The sequence below is a fragment of the Callorhinchus milii genome, unplaced genomic scaffold (genome assembly GCF_018977255.1).
Source record: "Callorhinchus milii isolate IMCB2004 unplaced genomic scaffold, IMCB_Cmil_1.0 Scaffold7, whole genome shotgun sequence".
Lineage (NCBI taxonomy): Eukaryota > Metazoa > Chordata > Chondrichthyes > Chimaeriformes > Callorhinchidae > Callorhinchus > Callorhinchus milii.
In genome coordinates, this window is record NW_024704748.1 from 25,292,278 (window position 1) to 25,316,908 (window position 24,631).

The window sequence follows — 24,631 nt, forward strand, 5'->3', positions numbered from 1 at the left end:
TTAAGGTAACCAGATAATCCGGCTCCTCCTCCAGACATCTACAGAGTGAGCTATCTGTCTGTGTTTAATGTGCAGGGACAAGGCCAACATTTTTGTGGTTTAAACGATAGCTTTTAGGTCTCTATGCCATTGCTTTATAACTGCATGAGCACACAAAAAAAAACCTGATTCCTTTCCAAGTGGCTTGCCAGTCAAGAAGATAGATGCTTTTTGATAGCTCGAGATAAATCAAGCAGAACAGCCACTGATCAGGCTGCTAAAGAACGAATAACAAATGTGGGGACTGCTCCAGTGTAAACTGAACAGGAATCATCACGAGTTTGTGTCGTTTCTTCTAAAAAGCATTGTTGGACGTTTACACGAGTCGAAGTAAAAGATTTGCCCTCCCTGTTGCACATTCTTTGTTCCGGTGATTGAAGAGATTTTACTTTTATTTTCTTGTCCAATCGAAATATTCAGCGTCATTGAGTGGAGACTTCAGCGTCCTTAAAGGCGAACAGACCAGGCTTGAAATTTCTCCCGTGGGAGGAGTGATTCAAGGGACTTGGCAAGTCCAAATGTCAAGGTCCTGAGATAAAACATGCAAATCTACTCAGTTTTTTTTCCCAGTTGTCATACCAGAGGTTTGATTGAACTGCATGGACGCTATAAGCAGCTGTCTCAACGACGTGATAAGGCGCTATATCAAATGTAAGGATGATTAATATTATTATTTAAAGCATTGTGGCTTGTGTACGAGGGTGTCTGTGTTGTGACTGAATGGCCTCCTGTCACCTGAAGTATCAGTTATTTATTTATTAGAGCACTCGCTTCGCAAGCGGGAGGACCTGGGTTTGATTCCCGGACAGGGCAAAATGTTGGGTAAGTTTCCGTACTCAACACACCTCAGTTTACCCAAGCAGTAAATAGGAACACGGTTGTTAGTCGATTGGTGGATCACTTTTCTAGGAGTAATAATTGCTTAAAAAAAAATTAAATCCACGACTATTTGTGGGACGCTGCTGTGCGCAATTGGTTGCCGTGTTTCTCCCACAAAATATACATTCAATTCACTTTACAGTATTTTCTGTGAAGCGCTTTGAGATGTCTCAAAGACGTGATAAGGCGCTATATCAAATGCAAGGATTATTATAAATGCACAGTCCTACATCAAACCTTCAAAACCTAAGGCTGACTGTCTACCCATTTAGTTGTACAAATCCAAACCCTGTTACCTTACTCTAACCTGTGTGGTCTTCTTATTATGACAATTAATGTACACACTGCATTTCACTGAAGCCCCAGCAATTCATCAAGAGGAATTTGTGCCAAATGTTTCAAGTTTACATCGTCCCCATTGCTTTCTCACTGAGTTTAGATCTTAAAAGAAACTGGGAGGAACAAGGATACCCATTGCAACGCTCCCAAAGCCGCTACCGTACTCAGTTCTGCTTACAAATGTTGGAAACACAGCACTGTGTTTTACATTACAAAAACACACGCGCTCTCCCTGTCAAAATGTACTTTGAAGGAATTAATTACCATTTAAGACGGACAGTATTTATGCTGCTCAAGAACGGGCAGCGGCTCAGACACTATGGCACCAATGGATGATTGGGGGATTTCAAAGTAACTTTATTAGGATATTGGAGTGGAAGATTCTGCCATTGGAGCTGTTGCAAGAAGGAAAGTGAGCAGTTGGTCACCTACACACAGGAGGCCACACTGTGGAAGCTAAATTAGCCCCTAGGAGAGTAATAGGAGGTGGTAAATGGTTTCATCTATAGTTTTAAAGAAGTGTTTTGAGTTCCTATTCTGATTCATTCCATCTCAAGTTGATTTTCTCTGTGTGTGGGGGGCGGAGGGGTAGAGAGAGAGACTGAAATACAAAGGAAGGTGTTTTGGTTCTTTTGAAACGATTCTGACTGTTTCCTGCTTTTTGCAGAAGAGAGGTTTTTTTTAAAAAAAAGCAAAGCTGGATTTCATTATAAAACGATCCTCTTTGTTTTTTGCGCTGTGTTTTGAGGTGAAAGCTGAGACTTCATTCCACTATTATACTAATAAATAATAATAATCTGTGCATTTGATATAGCGCCTTATCACATATTTGCAATGTTTAAAGTGCTTCACAGAATACTGTGAAGTGACTTGACTGTATATTTTGTGGGCGAAACTCTGTGCGAGTCTAAATGTCCTTTTTTTTAATTGGGGGGGAAAAAAAACAATGCTTGTAAATGCAAACTGAGCTGGGAGTGAAACAGGCTTAAATGGAATGTCTCATCAAACGAGATGTACTGTTGAGGATACTAATGTGCAATTTATTTTGTGCTGAGCTTGTCTTATTCTTTTCCCAAAGTGCCTCAGATGCACTTGTATGCCCCAATTAACTGGTAAAATGATGGATGATGCCCTGCCAGAATATCTATGCACTATATTTCCGGAGTGTGTTTGTATTCCCCTTCTTCCCAAGCCGACAAAATACAGTCAATTCACTTCACAGTATATTTCATTATAAAACGCTACCCCACGTGAAGGGCGCTATATAAATGCAAATTTTGTTCTTGTTATAGCCTGCGAAGCGCTTTGAGACGTCTCGGAGACGTGATGAGGCGTTATATCAAATGCAAGGATCATATTATTATCATAAACCCTGGTGCCCTAGCCTGCCGCAGTTCAACACTTAGAAAGGCTTGTTTCTTTCTTTGAGGGGGAGGTAAAAAGGATGTCTCCAGGGCTTCTACTTAAGATATTTTGTCAGGAGATAGACAAAAATAAAATGGACCCCAGTAGGGGCTGAAAATACTCTGAATGGGGTCCTTGTCAGTCCCCACTCTCAACTCCAACTTAAACCTATTGTTCTCTTTTGCAGACTGAAATGTCACCTTGAGCCTCTGATGGCTTTACTGCCCTTGGTCCCCAGTCTGTGTTGAGTGCGGTCTATTTGTCCATTCACACTCCACTGTGGGGCTCATTAATGGGCTTATTAGCTATACCATTCACATTCAACAGGGCCGTGAAAGAGAGTTCCTCAGCAGCCAACCACTTTACAAAACCTTTGAATAGATTATGGTTCCTATTCAGAAACGTAACTGGTGTGAAAGATTCCCCTGAGGGTATTATGATCTAGTTTATAATATACGCGCAAACATATATATGTGTATCTATATATATATATATATGTGCGCATATAGAGAAAGAGATAAGATTGCTTCAATAATGTTATTTGTTGTGAACGCTCCTCTTCTCACATCTTAAGGCAAATGTCAGGCTGCAGATTCGGGGTGATTCATTTTGCCCGGAATGAGCTGCTGTTGATTGATTGCTGTCCTTTGAGTTCTGAGGAGTAAACGCCTTCAATTACTTTTCGAGGCGAAACAAATGCTGCCTGTCTTGTCATTGTGCAGCTGAAATGCTTCTTTTCTCAAGTGCCATAGGTAGATATTAGTGAATGACCCAGTGTCTTGTTGTTTCCTGTTTCTTGCATTCATTCGTTTTCATTCATTCCGTTTCTTTTTTAGCGGCTTATTACTTGCTTGGCCTGGCTGGCACTGTTTGTCCATGCGTTTGGGTTTCTTTTTTAAGCTGAGAGTGCTGCGGAGATAGATAGATAGATAAATAGATGGACAGACGAGACACTCCCAAGCAAATTGTGTGTGCATTGCACGCTGCGAAAACTAGAGGAGTCCCAGCCTTAGCCCACCAAGTTAAACATTACTGAACATTTATTTGATTGGCAGAGGGGGCAGGCAGTTTGTTCAGCTTGTTTGATGATGGAGCCCAGTTAGGGATGGGGGCTCAGATTACAAACACAAGGGTGAAAGAGAGAAAGAGGGAGGAGTGACCAGAGGAGAGGAGAGAGAGCAAATATTTCAGCACAAGGCTTTTATTCCTGAGATTACAAGCAGTACTGGTGGAGTGAAGTGGTTCCACAGAGAGGACTTTTCCTCCAGTGTGTCCAGCACTCTTCACTCTGTGTTGCATCCATCCTCACAGGAGGTACTATCAGGACAATTCCAATTCCTCTGTGATTTTCGTTTACTTTCTTTTTTTCTCTCTCTCTCTCCATCGAAAATCAAGAGGAATGGACACTCTTTGCAATCTACAAGAGCAACATGTTGTCTACCTGGGTTCAGGTCAGACTGGTACTGATCCAGAGCAGTAGTTAAAACCTCATCCAGAGCAACATCAGACCAGACTTGTGGACAGTTGGATCTAAGCAGTTCCACAACTTCTTGCTTTCCTAGAGGACTTACTTACTGACTGACTGATTTACTATAAGTGGGGGGAAACCCCACATTCCTTCTCACTTTAATTCACCCTGAACTCGACTTTTAACTGGAGGGATCCTGTGTGGCTCATGTTGATGGCGTGTTAAAAAGAGAGGAGAGAAAACAAGGTAATTCATTCTACCCCAAAGCTTTGCTGGATGGAGTCTCAGTAATAGATTTAATCTCCCACAAAAAGGTCTCGCTCTCTCGCGCTCTCTTCCTCTCCCTCCCCGCCATATCCAACAAAATCTAGCACTTTGGATGAATGTAAACTCAATTGTATGTTACTATATGTCCATCCTGTCCTGTTTTTTTTGTTATGAGGTGATGCTGTTTAAGGCGTAAGGAATGTTGAATGCTCAAAGGGGCACACAATTATTATTAATGCTGTAGAATCATGTTTGCATTTGATGTAGTGCCTCATCACCACAATTAACTGGTGTGAGTTGGTTTTGTTAAGGCTTTGGGGCAAGAGAGAGGGGGGAAAGTAAGCAGGAATGTGTTTGATAAGCAATTTGGAGTGAAATGAGTTAACTAAGGAGCAAGTACTCGCATGTAAACTATGTATGTATACTGAGATTTCCCCTCCTTCTCTTCCTTCCTCTTCCCCCTTTCTCTCCTCCCATCTCTCTCTCTTCACCCCCCCCCATCCATCTATCTTTTACCCCCACTCTCCCCTTCTGGAGTCCTGTAGCTCAGTGGTTAGAGCACTCGCCTTGCAAGCGAGACACCTGGGTTCAATTCCCGGCAGGTCAGGGCGAAACCTTGGGCAAGTTTCCTTACTCCACACAGAGCCTAATAATAATCCCTCCAAAACAATAATACATTGGTCATTTTCAACGCACGACTGTTTGTGGGACGCTGCTGTGTGCAATTGGCTGCCGCGTTTCGCCCGCAAACCTACAGTCAATTCACTTTACAGTCTATTCTGTGAAGCGCTTTGGGACATCGAGAAGACGTGAAAAAGCGCTATATCAAATGCAAGGATTATTATTATTCTCTCCCCCCCTTCTCTCTCTCTCTCTCTCTCCCCTTCCCTCTCTCTCCCCATCTCTCTCTCTCTCTCTCTCTTCTCCCCCCTTCCCTCTCTCTCCCCCCTTCCCTCTCTCTTCTCCCCCCTTCTCTTTCTTCCCTTCTCTCTCTTTCCCCCCCTTCTTCCCCCCTTTTCTCTCTGTGCCCCCCTTTTCTCTCCCCTCTCTCTCCCTGCCCCCCCCCCCCCTCCCACCACCCCACTTTTCCTCTGCTTGAAAGGAATGGCAGCAGATCTGAACCCTACTCTTGTGGGAGAAGAAAAATAAAGACAGAGAGAACAAGAACAGGGTTCAGATCTGTTGTGTTTTTTTAAAAAAATTTTGGAAAAAAAGAGAGAGTTAATTTGGGCAAATCTGTGATGAGGTGCAAATAAATGAGTGTATGGACTGAGAGGAGGGAGAGAGAGAAAGAGAGAGAGAGAGAGAGGGAGAGGGAGGGAGGGAAGTGGTGGCTTGGAAGCAAAGCCATCAATCAGGATCCAGTTGACAGTTCTCCCCACTGTAGGCTGTGGAGGGAGACAAAGTTCCCTTTCAAGAGAGAAGAGAAAGAGAAGAGAGAGAGAGAGTGTGTGAGTGGCTTTCACTATGTGAGAGAGTGTGTGTGTGTGAGAGAGAGAGAGAGAGAGAGAGGGTTTGTTTGCTGGTGTTGTTTCTCCTCCTGGAAGGAATGAACCAATATAATGAGCATTGGGCAGAGAGGTTCCATGTTCAGTGGGTGAACTTCACAGAAACTCCATAGGACAAGAACTTCCAGGTATTTGCTGATCAAACTTTTCTGTTTTTTTTTCTCTCTCCCACCCTTGGAAGGCTCAGCCCTTGGACTCTCAGGGGGTTTACTGGGGTCCTGTTGCAATATTCACTGCATGTTGGTTGTGGCAGTGGTTCTCTTCTTTTCTTTTTATCTTTTTATCACAAATATACAGTCAATTCACTTTACAGTGTGTTCTGTGAAGCGCTTTGGGACGTCCTCCCGACGTGAAAAGCGCTATATCAAATGCAAGGATTATTATTATTATTATTATTATTATTATTATTATCTATTCTCTCTTTCTTTCCCTCTCTCTCTCTCTCTCTCCCCCCCTCTCTCTCTCTCTCTCTGTCTCTCTCTCTCTCTCTCTCTCTTTCTTTCTCTCCATTGCAGGGTTTTCAGATTCCTGGCTCTGGAAACAAGTTTTTTTTTGAAATTCAGCAGAAATGGTGTATTATTTGTTTGGTTTGTTTTTTTGGACTCTCACTCAGCACAAAAATGCAATGAAGTCTTTTTGTTTTATCTCCCCTCCTCCCCTCCATCCACTCCCCTCCATCCACTCCCCTCCTCCTCCTCAAACAAAAATAATAATGCATCAAATGTTCATGTAGCAAATCAGAAATATTTCAGGAGCAAAGAACATTTTGAGAGTGGGGAGGGAAACTAGTTTTGCCAATGAAACCCATACATATGTCTTTCAGATAGACTGCACTCTGAGGGGGATACAGTATTTGTGTGTGTAATAAAAACCCCAGATAGTTTGTTAATTTCTTTCTCTGTTACAATGAGACAGACCCATTAGTTCTGTGTGTTCTACCCCAGGTTGTGATAAATCAGTGCTATGCTCAGGGAGTCACTGTATTAACATGCAAATTCAGGATTGATTGCACTCGCCGCTGGTACCAAATAATGTGCGATCTTAGAAGTTCCAACAATAATCATCCTGGCATTTGATATAACGCCTTATCACCTCTTCGAGACGTCTCGAAGCGCTTCGCGGAGTCCACTGTAAAGTGAAATCGACTGTATATTTTGCGGCAGCCAATTGCGCACAGCAGCGTCCACCACGAGCGGCCGTGGATTGCGTGACCAAATTATCATTATTATTATTATTACTGATTTATTTCAGCTTGCAAAGTTTGTTCGAGTGGGCAAAGTTAGAAAGAAGTATTGGAAATGAGCTTGACGTGTTCTTCGCCAGTTTCGGAACTTGTGTGGATCGCAGCAAAACACCCGCGAGCAAATTGCAGTCTGAACAGATGCGATTTCTGCATTTTATTTCATACAATCTGATACAGACAGGGAGGGTTGTGTCGGAGATTTGACTCGCGTGGGAATTCAGACCCTGAATTCACAAAGAAAAGTTTGGTGGCTGCCGGTGAAACAAATTTGATTTAAGCGGATATCTTTGTAGGGGGGGGACAAGGTTTTTGTCTCGCTGCAGAATTTGCAGCCAAGTCGTCTGGGAAAGGAGATATTTATTTACAAATGTTGCTTTTGTTTTTGAGTCAGGTGTTTTTTTCTCTCTCTCTCTCACTCTCTCGCTCTCTCGCTCTCTCTCCCTCCCTATCCAACCCCCCCCAAATTTCTGTATCAGCTAATTTGTTGTGGTGTTCTGATCAGCATCTCGACTCCAGTCGGAATGTGAGCGAGTGAGTGCGTTGGATTACACGGCTTTTGTTGGCTCGTGTAATTCCCACATGCCCTCCCTCCTCCCCGAGCCTGTACTGCAGGGCATTTCTGCTCAGCAGTGTGCGTCGACTGTAATAGGGGCGGCTGGTGGCATCCGTTGCATTTAGTAATTGACAGTATTAATAATAATATTGTTATAGTAACTGGAAACACTGGAGGAAAAAAGTATCAGTGTGATTCATAGTCAATAAATGCATGTTGTTGTTAAACACATTTTGCTATTGTGTCAACCACAAATAGCAGATTATATTTGCGCAGCGCCTTTCACGTTGGGAGGACGTCCCAAGGCGCTGGTTTGCACCCGAGCTGGGGTCTGGAGTCAAGTGGGTGGGGTGGGGGGTGGGGGGTGTTGGGTTGGGTGGGTGGGCAAATGGGGTGGAGGTGGGAAGATGACTGATCGAAGAGGAAAGTCTTGAGACGGGCCTTGAAGGAGGCAAGGGAGTCGGACTTGTTCTCCAGTAACATTTTTCCCCGACTCGTTGTTTTCCGTTCCATCTCTGCTGCAGAAAGAATTTTAACGGTCAGACGCAAACCGAGTGAGGAAAGCGTAGATATTCTTCATGAACTTCATATCTCTTAATTCCCGGTGGTTCATTGTAACTGTGTATCACGCATTATGTAGATTCGGGGTTCGTCCGGATAAATTGGAGCAAAATATGTTCTCAATCTGTTCCAATTTTTCTGGCGTTCAGAATGATCAGAGCTGTGCTTCTCTAATAAGGCTTTTTAGTTTATCTTTTTTAAAAAAAAATTGTTTCTCATGCCTACCTATATTTTTTTTAAATGTAGATGCCCTTTTACAATCGTTTAAAAAGAACCGCACATTTGTTAAGCTTCCATAGATCTTAGTTTCATTGCTGCATTATCTAGTTTAACACAGGCAGAAATCGGTATTGTTCCTAAGGAGATGTTGCTGTCACATTTGGGGGGGAAAAATAGCACGATCGTCACATTTTGAAGCCTCGGATATCTCCCTCAAGCTTTCTCCTGGGCTGAAATAGGCTTCACGTTGGTTCCCACTGACGAGCTAATTCTTCTCTCTGCAGCCTTTACGTGAGGAGGGAGCCACACAACACAGCGAGGAGGGAGGAGGCTGGCTGTTCATGCCTACACACAAGAATTCAGATGGGATTAAAGTCCAGATGGAGTTCCAGCAAAGGTCCAAGACCGTTTGCTAACAGGATGTCCCACTGCTGTTCTTTCGTGTGCTGGGCCATGTTAACCATGGCAGCACTGGCTAGTGCCAGGCCACCATTCGACTCTGACGAACACTCCACTCCAGAAGTAGAAGGTAGGTTATCGCTGTTAGTTAGGTGACAGCTATCACTGCAAAAATATAGCGAGTGCTGCCTGTTTAACACAATACCTTACATTGGTTTCCATCTGTCAAGATGAATGTGTTTTGTTCCATCGTGCCTGACAAACGATCAGGCTTTTGCCTATATACCTTTCAATGGAGTGTCTAAATTGTATTCCCTCCACTAGACAATTCTTAAGTTATTTCCCTCAATTTTATCGTCGAGGATCAAACATGATTTCCATACTTTACACATCTTCAAAGTTCTTTGTTTGGTGGTGAATTTTTAGTGCGTTGTGTAAGATGGAGTGAGGGTTGAATCATCTAATTGATAAAGTTACTGTCTTTGGTGAGTGAGTTTATAATGGGAATATTATATCCCATTATATTAATAAGATAAGAGCAGTGTAATAATGTACAGAGATATTTTATTTGCAAAGTATGTTCATTAAAACAGGGCATTTAGGTAATTTTCATTTCCAGTGGTCGAAGACCCAGTCTGTATCAGCATTGTTTTGTACCTCCTGTCCACGCTATCTAGAGAAGCAGTGTCAATGGCACATGTCAGCCTAGACAAGTGCGTAGGAATGTGTGTCCACAGAGGGCATTGGAACTGAGCCATAGCAGTTAATCATTATTTATTCAAAGATTCGATCATAGAATCTGATAACTCCAGAAGTAGTAGTTCTACATACATACAGAACTCTTATTACATAGGACATTTCACACTTGATTGCAGATCTATGCACTTTGTGAGAAGGGTTCTACACCGAGCAATGTTTTTACCTATTAGACCACAAAGATAGCCGTAAGGCGTCGGTGAAGATAAGCTAGCAGTTTGGAACATGTTTTGACACACACTCAGTTGCCGAAGACTTGCTTGTAATTATTTTAAAATTGCAAGGAGAGGTTGAGGTTCTTTGTCAAAATCTGACTTGTATTTGGTGATGGTGTATTGTAGAGTTTGTACTTTGACACCAAGCCGAAAGATATCACACTCTCAAATCTGCTACACCAATAGTTGTTCCTACCAGGAATTTGGCTCTTCAAAAAGTACACTGTTTTTAAACTGATGGATAGATAAATGTGTGAATGCCCTTGTCTGCTGGCTCATCAGGAGCCAAGAGTTACAGACTCAGCATTGTCCTGAAGGTAACGGAAGCAGTTGAGTTCTCGGCATGTCATGAAACTTTCCTAATGCAGCATTAATCACGTGCTAATGGAATCGTGTAGTCTTTGGGTGTTATCTCATCGAGCACTTTGTTGTTGAGTACACCTAAGAAACTGCAAAGCGAATTGAGTTCACGTAAGCTGTAAGGCAAGGAATTCAGTGAGGTAGATCATAAGGAGCGTAACTTGTAGGTACAGTCTGGTCGAGGCAGCATTGAAGCAAAGCTTGAGTTTGTTAAATGTTCCAAGTCTTTACGTGTTGCAAATCTTCTCTGCTTCTCTTTCGTGGCGGCCACTGGCTTCTGCTGCTATGTATACTATACCACTGCTCTATTGGCCAACCTTTTCAAGTGGTCATGGGGAGAATCTCAGCCAAGCTTGATCCTGTGCTGCCCGATATCCTGTCCGCTTTCCAGCTGAGATCTGGAGCATATCCAGTCCACTTCCAAGAAGGACCTGGAAAGGAAACCTGGTCTGCCGTGTCACCCACCCCCCCACCTCCCCGCTTAACTGAACGGTAACAAAACTTTCAAAGTTATGCACTGTTAGTGCAAAGTTATCCAAATACTCAGTAGATTGGTCTTTAGATTGGTCTTTGACTGGTGGCTTTTTGTAACCCTATAAAGTATAATTTGTACACTTCATAAGCAGAACAAGTTTTAGTTTCTTGGTTGCGAACAATTGTTACTTTTCCAATGCCATCTTCCTCTCCCCATTTTGAAGTTGGATACGCTTTGTTGGATTGACCTACGAGTGCAGAATCAACGCCTGGTGCGAATCATTTCAAGGGTCAACTTTGCTCCAGGGCTGACTCAAAAACATAGTATTACTGGGGCAACACTGGTGACTTGGCCACATTTCCATGTACTGAGCCTGGATTGAAGAACCGGTGATCTCCGGAGCACTGAATTCTATCATTGCAGGTATTTCTCACACTCTTAGGCTGGGCTTCCAGTTTGAGGAGATTAGAAAAGGCATCTGGTTGACTTATGCTCAAGTCCCTCTGGGCTTTTTCATAGCTAGGGCAGAGCTTGAGCTAAGGACTGTTTTTGAGCTTGCGAAATGGACAAAAACCTCCAACGAAACATCTTACTCCCGTAAAATGAGGGGACAATTTGCAGTGTTCCTAAACCTTTTTTAAGAAATACTTTCAGTGGGTGATGACCCGCTCTAGGTAAGCGGTTTTCTCCACTCAGGGCTTTAGTACCCTATGTTTTGTTTTTTATCGGGTTCTGGTGTGTTTTTTTTTGTTTTCCCAAGGGGTTATCAACCAGAAGCTTCTCCTCCCCCTCTTCCCCCCCTCCCTTACCCCAGCTGGCTCAGTTGGTAAAATGACTGCTTAGTTTGTAACTAAGCCATGGAGACTTGGGACAGTCCCAGGTTGGAGGATCATCAATCAGTCTGCTGAGTTAAGTAAGCCGTTCTTAGCTAGGACGTCAGTGGGGCCATTACATCAAATCCTGTGCATTAACTTTAAGGCAAGGCGTGCCATTTGAGCTGATTATAGGCTATACTGCTTGTCACAATCAAATATTTTGGTTGCTCTATACCTGGATTATACTTCAGTGGCACATGTCAAATTGTTCAAATTCCCTCCAGATCAGGTTCCTTTGTTTGATTCGAGAGATTAGGTTACTTGTTTGGTCATCATGACATCTGTAATGGAACAGTGTGCTTTTTTTTTTGGCGAGCTGCAGTATTTGCAATGCATTGGAAGCCTTTGGGTACCTACGTGCAAAGCTGTTCTCAAGTATCTTTAGCTACATCTCAAACTTATTACACACGTACACGTATGAAATGAGACTGTAGAAGCCAGCAGCTTGTGGGTGTGGGTTGATGATATTAAAAAGAACCTTTCTGAAGGAATTCTCTGGCAATAACATTTTAATCCAGAGGAGAACGCCTTATGTGCCTATGTGTGTTAGATATGCCTTGTACCCAATGTGCAGGGAGAAATGCTGATTCCCACTTTTATACGTTTGCTGTCTTACATTCATTCTACCTTGGCCACTCCGTTGGGTGCGATACGCACATTGGGATCTGCAGTGCGAGATGGGCAAGAACATTATAGATAGCAAAGCTGAGATTCTGCTGGGTTGCCGATTGCCAGCTGACATTGATGGAGCAATCCGGAAGTCGGAAGAGAGTGTTAGAGGGTGCTGACCAAAAACACGATCGAGAGATATGGGTACTTAAGAGGGAGTTTGAAGGTGATGAGTGATAGGGGCAAGGTGAAGGGAGTTGGGAATGTGTTTCAAGTTGTCCTTTAACTTGTATGAAGGATAGTGTTAACGAACTCACTGATCATCTCTCGCTCCTGAAGTTGCAGAGCTCACTGGGATCCACACTCTCTATTTACTGGCACATTGAAGAGCAAACGGGCGCAAATAATTTGACTTTGAAACCCATGTAAACAGCTGGCGGTGGATTCTATGGTATGTTATTGATCAATCACCAGACCTCACCTGCTGGTGTCCCATTAGAAGCACCTGCTGCAGTGGTTAGAAGTCCAGATGAGGATCACAGTGCTTATTTATTTGTGGTTAGACCATCTATCAGCCTCTGTGTAGTAGCAGCTTGGCATTAAATTAGTGGAGTGTTATCCCGGTTTGATGCCACGGTTTAGGCAGGTGAAGGAAATTAGCTGTTTGAGGTTTAGAAACTGTCCTAACAATGGATGTTTAGGACCCCTCTTTAAAAAAAAATATTGCAAATCGCAGTGCAGAATTATCAGATCTCCTTTGCGGGTCTGCTTCTGCCTGTGAGTTGGATACTTGTGTTTAAATACTTTCTACTTGAGGAACAGTGCGTTTTGTTCAGTTTTAGAATTTGAATGATTAGTCCAGCCTGAGCAAGCCCCGGTGCCAAATTTTATGTTTTGAATCATTTTGAAGCGGACATTAACATGATCTGATCTCTAATGCAGAAAGCCGGTGGTTCCACACGTTTCCTGCGTGAACGTGTGGTAAAGTCATTGTTTTTCTCATTTCCTTATTGATGTCTTTTTCCCTGAATATTATCCCACGCACTCACAGGTAATGTCCACACATAATTCCGTGCGAAAGACCCCAAAACTGTTGTTAACAGTTGGATTTTGAGCTGATCAGAATGAACGCAGACTGTCAGGGGAGTGATACCGGCCGATGATGTGCTAACCATGTTTTCTGTAAACGCTCGGGTCCCAGTGATACTTCACTGCTTCTTAGTCCAAAAATAACAGAAGTGCTGCTAAGTGCTCTTCATTTCTTCAGAGCAAACTATAAATAGATAGAAATGTTCTATCGTTTATATCAAATGCACCTTTCTCTGTTTGTAGAGCAGATTTTCAAGACAGACAAATGATGGATAATCATGTTTGTTTCTTAACAATAGGAATCAAGCGAAAGAGCGTATGACTGATTTTTTTGAGCTTGGAACCTTTCTTCTGTTATATATATATATATACATATACACACACACATATACATTCAAGCCTCAGCTACCCAGCGCACAACTTTCGCTCAGTATATTCAAGGGAGTAAAACTACATTTGAATTGGCTATTGAATGGATGTATATTGAACAGCAAACAGGATGAACGGCACACTGGAAAATGTTTGAGATCTGACCTCTTGTATTCTTGTCCTTTACTGTGATGAAATATTCACAACTTGCTGCTGTGTTGATAAGGACAAATGTTATTCTTTGCATGAACAAGGAATAAACAGGCGACAGTTAGTTTAGAGAGATCACCTGTTTGCACAGAAAAACAGCCCAGTTTGAGAGTGAGGACATTCAGTTAGACATCTAAGGATGAGGTTTACTGACTGCAGGAAATGTGATCAGACTGTCTGGAGAACATTTATTTATTAAGGAGTTGCTATTGAGAATGTGTTTATTACTCTAGGAAAGCTGTACACACACTGTTGAGGTTACATCACTTTGTCGAGGTTGTGTCAGAGATGTTTTCTGCTTTTTAATGCGGTTAGATTGTTTTTTTTTTTAAAAATGCCTGTTTGAACAAGAGGTTAATTTGGTATACACTACCTTTCAGGTGTACGAGCATTCCTGAGTGCAGTAGTTTGCAATGGGAGTGGTTCCTGTGATAGACCTACTCCCAAGCCCAGTAATTAGAAATTGAACTGATGTGTGTGAGAGAGAGAGATGTGGATGCTGAACACAGGCATCTCCATGGAAAGGTGGAAACATAAGCAGGGGTTGTCTCAATTAAACCATTCCATCTGTATGTCCTCTGCTGACCGTATAACGACGTCACTCCGTCTTTGGGAAAAAGTGTGTGTGTATGTATATATATATATATATAAATATAATAATCCCAACCTAGATAATTATTTGGGAGGACAAGTTTGCAGGGCTATGAGGAGAGAGCGGGGGAGTGGGATTGAATTGGGTAGCTCTTTTCAAAGAGCCGGCACAGACACGATAGGCCGAATGGCCTCCTTCTGTGCTGTATAATTCTACGATTCTAATCCTTGCATTTGATGTAGCGCCTTATCACGTCTTCGAGACGTCTCAGAAATGACAAAAGGGAATCCCACACGAACTCTACTCACCTCAGAGATGCCAAGCTTGATCTATGCAGATGAAGCTGAGGTGGATTGTAATTTGCATTTAGGCTTTGGCTTAGTTGAAGGCATTCAAATAAATTGTCTTATCAGCCCCAAGGTTGGGTAGTAATCTTACTTGCTCTTTTCTCTAGTTTTGTCATTTTTGTTGTGAGGGATTTGTGGTTATCCAGGTTTGCGGGAACCAAACACTCCCCCCCACCCCCCCTTTGGAACACAGTACACCTGGTCAGGTATAACATGTCCACATGCCCCAACAACGTGCTTTAAAAACCCAGCCTTATGAGTGTATACTTATCGGAGTTGGTGCCTTTTGATGTCTCGGGCTTTCTGAGTGGGAGTGTGCACACTTAATACAACCAACGGCAGTTTTTTAAAAAAAATATAATTTCACAACCTATAAAAACTTAATGCCTAACAATGTGCACAGTTGCCTATCCTGCGGAGATGAACAAATTGGTTTTGTCTGGGATTTGAATTAGGCCAAGCCATTAAACCTCCACCCACAAAGTTCAAGGATCAGCACTGTGTTGAGCAGCTCCTACATGTTCTGCAGCAGAAAATAGTTTCCAGCAACCTCAGAAGCTATGTGGTTCTTGTGTCCTCCAGGGGATAATTACAAAAATTATCAAAAACGGATTTAGTTGATGTTGAAATAGATTTTTTTTAAACTCAGGACTAATAAGATGTACAATGTACATTTTTGAGTGGAAAGAGGAGATTCTCAGGAGTCAACCGAGCAGTTTTTCTGGATCCAAATGAAGCCCCAACTCGATTATTAATGGTGAAACCTCTTCTTTTTGAAAAGGCACCTTAACCTGCTGTGTTTTGGACCATTACACTGTATTGTTGTTGGCTTTACAATCTTCCTTTGGCCTGGTTTCGACCATCAGTAGGATGTTCTTAACGCACTCGAGAATCAGCAAGTCAGCAGAGTTAGACGAAGGGACAACATTTAGCCGATTCCTTCCCCTTTGGGCCCCGCCAATTTGATCTCACCGCCGATTTCTGCTTTCATGTCAACGGAATTGCACAGCGGTGTCGAAAAGCAAATACACCAGAATTGCAGCCTGGTCGCAGTGGATTGCGTGGCCCAGCAGTGGGAGTATTTGGCACTCGCCTGGCGTTTCTGTGGTTGTAGAGTGTGTTTGAGTTTGGTTGGAGCATCTGCTGCTTCCAGTCTGTAGTAAGTGCGACCGACTGCATCAGCTGCGTGGTGCTGGAAGTCCCGCCAAGGAGGAAGTCTGCTAAGATCCAATCTTCCGTCTGTTGCGTCCTGTGGCTTGTTCGACCTCCACAATCAGAATCTTCGAGCCATTCCGAAATTCCAACATTTCCGAGCTTTTGTGCTGGGAGTAGAATCGAATGGTGCTATTTACTGTCCTTTTTATTTATCTATCCACCTATCTATTCATCTATCTATCTATCGTTCGTGTAGTAACTTGTTCACGAATCATTCTTTCTGACGATTCCCTCCCTCCCCCCCACTCGCTCGCTCTCTCAGGCGGAGAGTCTTGGCTTTGCACTGTCCCCTCGGAATTGTAGGAACATGAATCTTTAAATCTCTTCAATTTTTACTCTGAAGGAAGGAAGAAACTCGTGTTCCATATAAGGATGTAGGGCAGTGTCAGCCCCAATGGTGTTGTGAACAGAGTCCACCTTGTGGACTGCGAGCTCGCTGATTTGAATCGTGCTGAGTTACATGACTGTAGCCTGGGATCGCATGTCGAGGCCAATATGGGATTTTTTTTATTTGCCGTGAGGCATCCATAGGTGTAATTGCAATTTAAGATAGTTTCCAGACCACAGCTTGAACAATAGAGACAGCGTTTTGTCGCTGCAAAAGATTAATTATTATTTTGGTGTCTCTGAAGAGCAATGCTCATTAAACGGTGTCTCCTCGAGGCCTTTTCACCCAGAGCACTCAAAGTAATTTTTCAGCCACATTGTCTCCTGGGAATATGTATGCCCACTGCTTGAAATGGCCCCCAAGTCTTACAGAGCACAGTAGATGAAATGCTTGTGATTTATTGCAGCAATTCCTGATTGAAACTAGAAAACCCAGGAGGAACGTTGTAGTATAATCGTGGCTCGGTTAGAGAGACGGGTCTATGACTTCTCTTCATCTTCACAGATGTCACTGTTAGAAAGTGGCTTATGCGTGAATGTCGTGCAATGTCCCATTTAACCCACAGAGCTGCTTCTGAATCCAGTCTTGACTCTAAAGGCAACGCTGCAACTCAAGTGGTTGGATTCTCTCTCCTAACTTGGATTTTCCATTCAACCTCCAGAGTGACCACATCTGTCAGTGAGCATGTGGACACCATGTTTTCATGCTGGGGTTGAGCCTTGGGAGACCAGCGATGTGGCTTTGGCTGGGCTTTCTTTGCCAGAACCTCTCTGTTCTCTGGGGTAGGTCTGGAGCCAGTTAGGATCTTGACCTCTGCCTGGGAGGATTGGGAGAGCGGGAGGGATTCCAGGCACCAGCAGCCTCAGTAATTTACAGTCTTCAGTCATGTCTTCCTTCAACACGCCCAGTGTTATTTGACAAAGAACATCTCTAAACAATTGTAAGAGCTGCATCAATCTTGAGCCCACTGTGCATGTTTTTTCTTTTTTTTTGAAAAAAATCTTAATTTAGAGTTCGTTGGGAGATTGGGTAGCGAATTTTTATTAGATTTTGCCTCAATAAATGATGTTTTGCTGGGAAAATTTAAATGCTGTTAATTTTCTCTTTGGCAATGGCAGCCTGTTGCACATCCTGCTTTACGTTGCAACTTGTACAAGAAAATGAATCATAATGGGGGGGTGGGGTTGGTATTTTGCACTGATTACTGAAAATAGTGATTATGTCTCCAATCCTTTACAATACTATATTGTGATCCCGGCATCACAGTTTACATTGTAAACATTACAAGCGACTGAACAGAAATCTGAACATTCACTAAAGCTGAACATCAGTTCTCCAAATGAAACTTAGTTAGGATTAATTTTAAAAAAAGCTCACTAGACTAGACATTGGAATGGTATTAAACGTTTTGGTCAATCTGTATGTGCTGTTTTCTTTCCATTGCTGGAAATGCTAAACGGTAATGGAATAGGCTGCAGTAATGGGCATGAGGTCTGCTGTATCTTAGATCATTCTGTTTGGACGCAGTTCAGGCAGTTGGATTTACACTAAGCTGGTTATTATTTCACAGAAAAATAACGACTTCCGAAGGCTATGATTGTTCAGTTAGTTGAAGTGACTTCATCTCGAATGGTCTATATCCAATTTGACTAATTCAAGTTCTTCCATAAGCACTTCCTCTTGTTTTACTGTGAAAGATCAGCCATGATCTTATAGAATGGCAGAACAGGCTCGAGGGGCTGAACGGCCTTCGTCTGTTTCTATGTACATCTAAATTGTATTATATTAATGTTTGTTGCATTTCACAATTGGGGGGAGGGGGGGGAGGCTTTAAAGCAATGGTTAGATATCAGAAAACTTGCAGTGGAGGAAGATATGAGTTGTGGGCACGTTGTGCCTAGAATCTGTTCAGCAGGGCTAGAGGTGTAGATTCCTGGGATGGTATTGGTATATATAATATATATATTATACCTCTCTTCGAAAACACCCACTGGGCTATGACATGGTATATATTATGATCTTTCATCACTTCCAAGTATTGGTTTATTGCATAAAAAATTAATTGGGAACAGGCGGGGAGGCTAAAAAAAAAGAAAAAAAAAAACAAGCCACAAAATAACTTCAAAAATATCGGTGCCTTTTTGCAATGTGCGAAACCTCTGAGACTCGGGGAGAGGTTGCAAAACGACAGTTTTCTCGCGAAATCCCATTTCCTCGGGGCTCGCCTGTCTGAAAGATGAATCGGGAGGAGACGGCAGTGAGATAAGTAAGCGCTGGGGTAGCTTGGGGAGAGGCTTGTGCTTTGTGTAATGAGGTCAGTGGGAACATTGAGTGCTGGATATGGATCTGTTTATGGATGGAACAAAATCAACGCTCCCTCCGTTTGTGAATTTGTAAGTCCTGATGATGGGAAATAAAATAAAGGCTGACGGCAGCAGACTCCCATCAACTTGTTCTCATCTCGTGATCGCCCGCCCGTCTCTCTCTCTCTCTCTCTCTCTCTCTCCATGTGCGTCTGTAGCCATCGTTGTAACTGGTTTTAATTTGCGCTGTGGTAATGATGATGAATTCATTATTGTTCTCTCCGAGGAGTCAACGTCCTTCTCAGTAAACTGGCTTCAGGGATTTCCCTGTGGGGGTTGTTTCTACAAAACTTTATGAATTCATTAGAAAGTGAATTGCCCAAGAACACAGTCTTTCCGTACCTCCCCCAGCACCACTACCCAATCCAGTAAATTGTGTACAGTGTCGAGCACTCTCCTACCCCGTCCAATTTGATGGCAAAACTTGTTCTGTTAGGCCAACGCTGACATTTGGACCTGTAAACCTCGAGGCGATCGCGTAACCCCCAAGGGACAAACAAAATAAGTAAGTGTGAGGCGACTTGTCAAAAAAAAGGTTTGTGACGCAAGGAAATGGGGGATACAAGTCCAAGTGGTTATACGGTAATTGTGTACGTTTGCTTAACGATCCGTTTAAAGACTTGGATCCATTGAACGGATTTCATAATAAATTAATGCCCACAAGATTGTCACGACCCCCTGCTTTATTGCTTAAAGAATACTATTCGGGTGGTGGGGAGGATTATTGTGGTTTTGACCTGCCAGGGAATCGAACCCGGAGCCTCTCGCTTGTAAGCCAGATTATTATTGTTGTAAAATGGTTTGGCTGGTGCCCCACTTTAGTCTATGTGGTTGCAGAGCCCGGAGTCGCTACCAATACCAGGTTCATTTTTCTGCTTAGTTTTTTTTAAAAACGTGATTTAAATCTACCAAAAAAAGTGATTTAATTCTACCTTACACTAAACCACGGCATTGTATTAAATTGGCTTCCTGTTCTATGCAAAGCCCAATTGTTTAGCGACTGAAAAATGGTGAAAATTTATTGGGTTCTGATCCATTACATTTAAGTTAATAGAATAATGCACCAATTGTACGCTATCCTATTGATGTCTAGCACAGAAGATGTTGAAATCAGATGCATAGGCTCATTTGCAGAAAATCATAACTAAAGCCAGTTTCATGTCCACTGGTGTCCTCAACCAATTGCACTTGAGTGTAGTTAAGTATCACGAACCTATCAAAGGGTAATTTGTGGAGGCATTTCAAGTAATTATGTGGCTGATATTGAGTGACAGGAAGCCCAAAGCTGGTGGTGCTAAACGTAACGGGAGACTGTACTAATATTGACTTTATTTAGCATTGGTATCAACCGCAAACTGTATTTGATTCACATTTACTACACTGTCTCAGAGCTAATGGGCAGACAGTGTAACATGGTACTGTATAAGCATATTTATTACATTAGTAAATAGTCTTCAGTTGGTAAAAGGAGCCACTGTCTCTAATTTAGAGTAGGTTGTGAGAAGGGAGCCCAGTATGTGAGCGGAACAGTTTTTTATTAGCATGTTGCATGAATCAAGACTTGATTACATCATAAATTATTTTAAGGAATAAAGGCCTTTGTAAGGTTATAAGAAACCATTGATTTCTGTCGCACATCTTTTCTGTGCTGGATATTTTAAAGGCAAAGGTGCTGGCACACAATTCAGTGTATAAAGTAACTAATGGATGGAATATGCTCTTTATAGTTCAGCCTTGAAGTGCTATTGATTACCCATCAAGTCCTGGAGCTCAGTGGTTAGAGCACTCGTAGCAAATGGCCCTGGGTTCGATTCCCGGGCAGGGCGAAACGTTGGGCAAGTTTCCTTACTCCATATGCCTCTGTTCACCCAGCAGTAAGTAGGAACCTGGTTATTAGTCAGTCGGCGGATTGCTTTTCTGGGGATAATAATTCCTTCAAAAAATAAAATAATAATTGGGTCATTCAATCCGCTCCTGTTTGTGGGAGGCTGCTGCGCGCAATTGGCTGCTGTGTTTCGCCCACAAAATATGCAGTCAGTTCACTTTTCAGTATATTCTGTGAAGAGCTTTGAGACATCTAGAAGATGGGATAAAAGCGCTATATCAAATGCAAGGATTATTATTGATTTTCATCCACAAGTCCCTGAGCTAACCACACACTGAAAAGATGTGCCAGATAAATACTTGGCTCTTCCCTGGGAAAAATGGGAGATAGAAATGGCTTTGTGGTTAAGAGTATCCAAGCCAGACTGAGAGATCCACAGAAAAACAGCATCAAAGTTCAACTGTAACAATTTGTCAAATTAATGCTACGTTAATCGGGTAAATCTGGATTTAGGAGGGAATTTCTACCCATCTTTGTTGAATTCCGGTCGTGCTGTTTCGCTCGTGGAGTTGACACTGAGTGTATTTTTGACATACGCAAGTTTTGCCATGCATCGGTTCCATGAATTCAGAACAGACGGACCAGTTTGACAGAGAGTGGAATATTTCACTTTGCGATGAGGGTATTTCTCAGTGACACCTGCATAAAAGAGGACATCAAGGAACATGATGTGTGGCACGAGGGGTCAGTGCACTGAGCTCTTCAACCAGAAACCCTGGGTGTCCAGTTTATGTTAGTGATTCCCAATCGGAGTGCTTTATCTAAAGGAGGGAGAGACCCAGTGGAGTGGTTGGCTGTGTTTACCTATTCTTTTCAGCCATATCTCACTCGTTCCAAGTCCTATTTGTCATCTTAGATAGCGACAGGCTCAAGGGGCAGCAATTTCAGTAAATGGTGTGATAAGAGAGTGGAGGGAGAAATACAGAGGGAAGTATGCATCCTTAGGAAAAGCAGAGCATTTGGTAATTGCCCAGTTCTTCAAAGGTCTAAGCCCAGAGTGACGATGAATATACTACCAGAGATTCAGTGGGAGGGAGGATGTCGCTGGTAGTGTTAATGTGGGGCGATGGATGAAACTTTTCACCCAGAGCATGGCTGAGGCCATAAGACTATTTGAAATGAAATTAGATATTAACCACCACAACAACATTAGATATTAAGCACGTGAAGAGGACCAATTTGCGCACAACAGTGTCCCACAAACAACCACGTAGTGAGTTAACAATTTTATCCGGGGGATTGTTGGCTCGGACATCAGGCGGAAGCTACCTTTTCTTTTCAACTAGGGTCATGGGATCTTCAACATCCCCCTGAAGAGAAAGACTCAACCTCGGTTTAATGTCTCATCCGAAGGACGGTAACAGTGCAGGGTGTCCCCAGCAGTGAACTGGAGTGACAGCCTAGACTTATGAGCTCAAAGTCCCCAAACCATAGGAGTATCTATCTCCACTCAAATGGCCACCTGCTGATGGAAAACATTTCCAATCCTTTTATCAATTGCCGGGCTTCTGTGGGTAGTGAGTAATCAAATTAAAATGACGGGAGCGCGATGTGGAACATTAAAGGGATTCCACCATTGAACAATAGTCGGTCTGTCTTTGCCTCAGTTGATGTAATTAGTGCTGATGGAGTTACAAGCGCAGCAAAAAGACAACTGACAGTTAGCAGCTGGCTGCAAAGAATGGAAAGGGAGAGGTTTACATGGTTGAAGTGAAGGCATTTGAAGGCAGTGGACTTGGTGGCACATCTAATCTGCAAGGTTGTTGTGCAGGTTTGAAAATCAAGTTAAATATGCCCAGTATCGCTAGAACCAATTCTCATCACTCAGCTACATACCTAAGGCCTGGTTGGGGGGGGGGAGATCAGTATTCAGTGCTCCAGGGTAGTGTGGCGTCATTATGATTTAACATGATTCATGTTCCACATTTGGGATGGTGGGGGTGGGTGGTGGAGTGGGAGTGATTTGTAAGCTTGACATTTAGACTCCCGTGATGGTGAACACCTGTTTTGGAGTTACCTAACGCTGTTTTACGGTGTATAAAGTGTTGTGGTTTTACGTAGTGGAAGGAAATGATGGGACCTCCACATTCACAAACCTCTTCGTTCTTTTGTTGTGTTATCTTTTAAACTGACATACACGTTTCTCAAATAAGTCTTCGGAGATATGGAAACACCGGCCAATATGCTATTGATTTCTAAGAGATTATTTCATTTGAGCTTCCAGCTAGATAGCTAATAGTTTGGCGTTAATCGCTTGTTAATAATCGTAGCGCCTTCATTTCTAGGTGGCCTGAGCAGGGGCATATTATCTATCGCGACTATACAAGGAAAAAATCCGACGCATTGTTTTCCCGGAGAGAATCTCAGCTATTTTAAACGACTTGTTTCTAATCGATGTGCAGAACAGGATTATTTGAGCAAGACCAATTCACATGCAGAAATAACTGAATGAACAGCAGGGTGCTAGATAGAGGCTTTAGATGAATTAGTTATTAAAAGCTTAAAAGTTTCTTTCAATAAAATGTGGATGTACGGTTGCACTTTCCAGGGTGTGTTTTTTTTTGAATTTTTGCATTAAGAATTTCTTTAAGCCTTCGTGGACCTAAACCTGTAATATTGAACACGATTTTTGAACATAGTACCTGAATTTGGGGAAGGGAGAACATTTCATTTGTGTTTATCTGGTACGGTTGAATAATATCAAAGCTTAAAGTCTTCGGCACAAGTTTGTAATCCAGGTCTTCATAACTGGATTTCACTTGTGGTGTTAAGTAAATTGTGAATCACTTACCTGCCCACAAGATAGAAAACTCCCAGTTACTGGTCAGGGAATACTAAGTATTGGCAAAACACTGTTCAACTCTGAAGTTAGAAAGGCAGAATTATTATATGTAGACTTATGTGCTCCAGTCTATGTAAACACAAGTCTGTTTCTCAAGTACAGCCATTGAGACCATTTCCTACAGTCAGAGGCTCAACATCTGGTTTGCTAACCGATTGCAAGAATAGTTTAATTGAATGAGTGCTGTTACTGTATCCCTTTCCATGAGCCATTAATAAATCTGCCTGGCCTAGAATCATATCAGTTTGTATTGTTCAGCACTTCAAACAATCAAAAGCCTTGTGTAGAGCCCGGAGTTTCTGAGTTCCGTCCATAAAGTCAAACTATAATTTTATGCTTCAGGATATTCAGATATTTCCCTCCAAGTCTTCTCTCTGCCCGTCCCCAGGAAAACACCAAAACACGGAAAATATAAATCAGAAATAAAACAAAATCCGGACCATTTCGGGGGAGAGTCGAGTCTTGAGTTCTGGATTAATTCCCACCAACAGCAGCAACAACTATTTATAGAGTGCTATTCACACGGGGCAACATCCCGGAGCGTTTAAACCTACCCAAAGCTGGAGAAAATGGAAAGCTTCATTACTTTAAAAGGGGGTGGGGGGTGGGTGGGGGGGGGGAAGAGGCCTAATAAAGGAAATGATATAAGGTCAAGTTTAATCCAGATTTTTTTTTCAGCCTTCTTAGAAAGTTCCACATTAGCTTGATTTATTTCAGGAAGTGGCAGTTATAAATAGGAATTTATAAATTAAAACAAGCGGAAGCCTCTATTTTCCATTTGTGGGAGGTTCAGATCCTTGAGCTCTTTTCAGATTCTTTAATTAATAATACTTTCTACACAACCTCGGTGTGAAATTAGATTTTTGTGTGTGTGTGTGTGTGTGTGTTGAGGGGATGGGCGGGCGGGCAGCGTGAGATTGACGAGGTGAATGAATTACGTGTGAAAATAGTCTTCAAGCCTGTGCAGCCAATTTAGGACTGTTAACATACCGCCCACAAAACACACAGTCGATCCACTTTACAGTATCTTCTGTGAAGCGCTTTGAGACGTCTCAACGATGTGGTATGGCGCTGTGTCAAATGCAAGGATTATTATCATTAACTGGAAAAGATTATCAAAAAAAAAAGTCCAGGTGGATACAAGTAAAGAAAAGGTAAAAGA

The 24,631-nt window shown here is 42.5% G+C and overlaps 1 protein-coding gene across 8 annotated transcripts in view; it reads left to right on the forward strand.

Moving 5' to 3' along the window:
• The window catches only part of LOC103185425 (fibroblast growth factor receptor 2), a 92,544-nt gene that overhangs the window by 29,465 nt on the left and 38,448 nt on the right, over window positions 1-24,631 (forward strand). For 5 of the 8 annotated variants that reach the window (XM_007903894.2, XM_007903895.2, XM_007903896.2 and 2 more), the window contains exons 1-2: window positions 525-690; window positions 8,765-9,009. In XM_007903894.2, the coding sequence (XP_007902085.1) occupies window positions 581-690; window positions 8,765-9,009 (355 nt within the window). In that variant the 5' untranslated portion in view covers window positions 525-580. Of the gene's footprint in view, window positions 1-524; window positions 691-4,060; window positions 4,376-5,881; window positions 6,033-8,764; window positions 9,010-24,631 lie in introns of those variants that run through there. The other 3 variants (XM_007903900.2, XM_042336685.1, XM_007903899.2) reach the window with 3 other exon arrangements.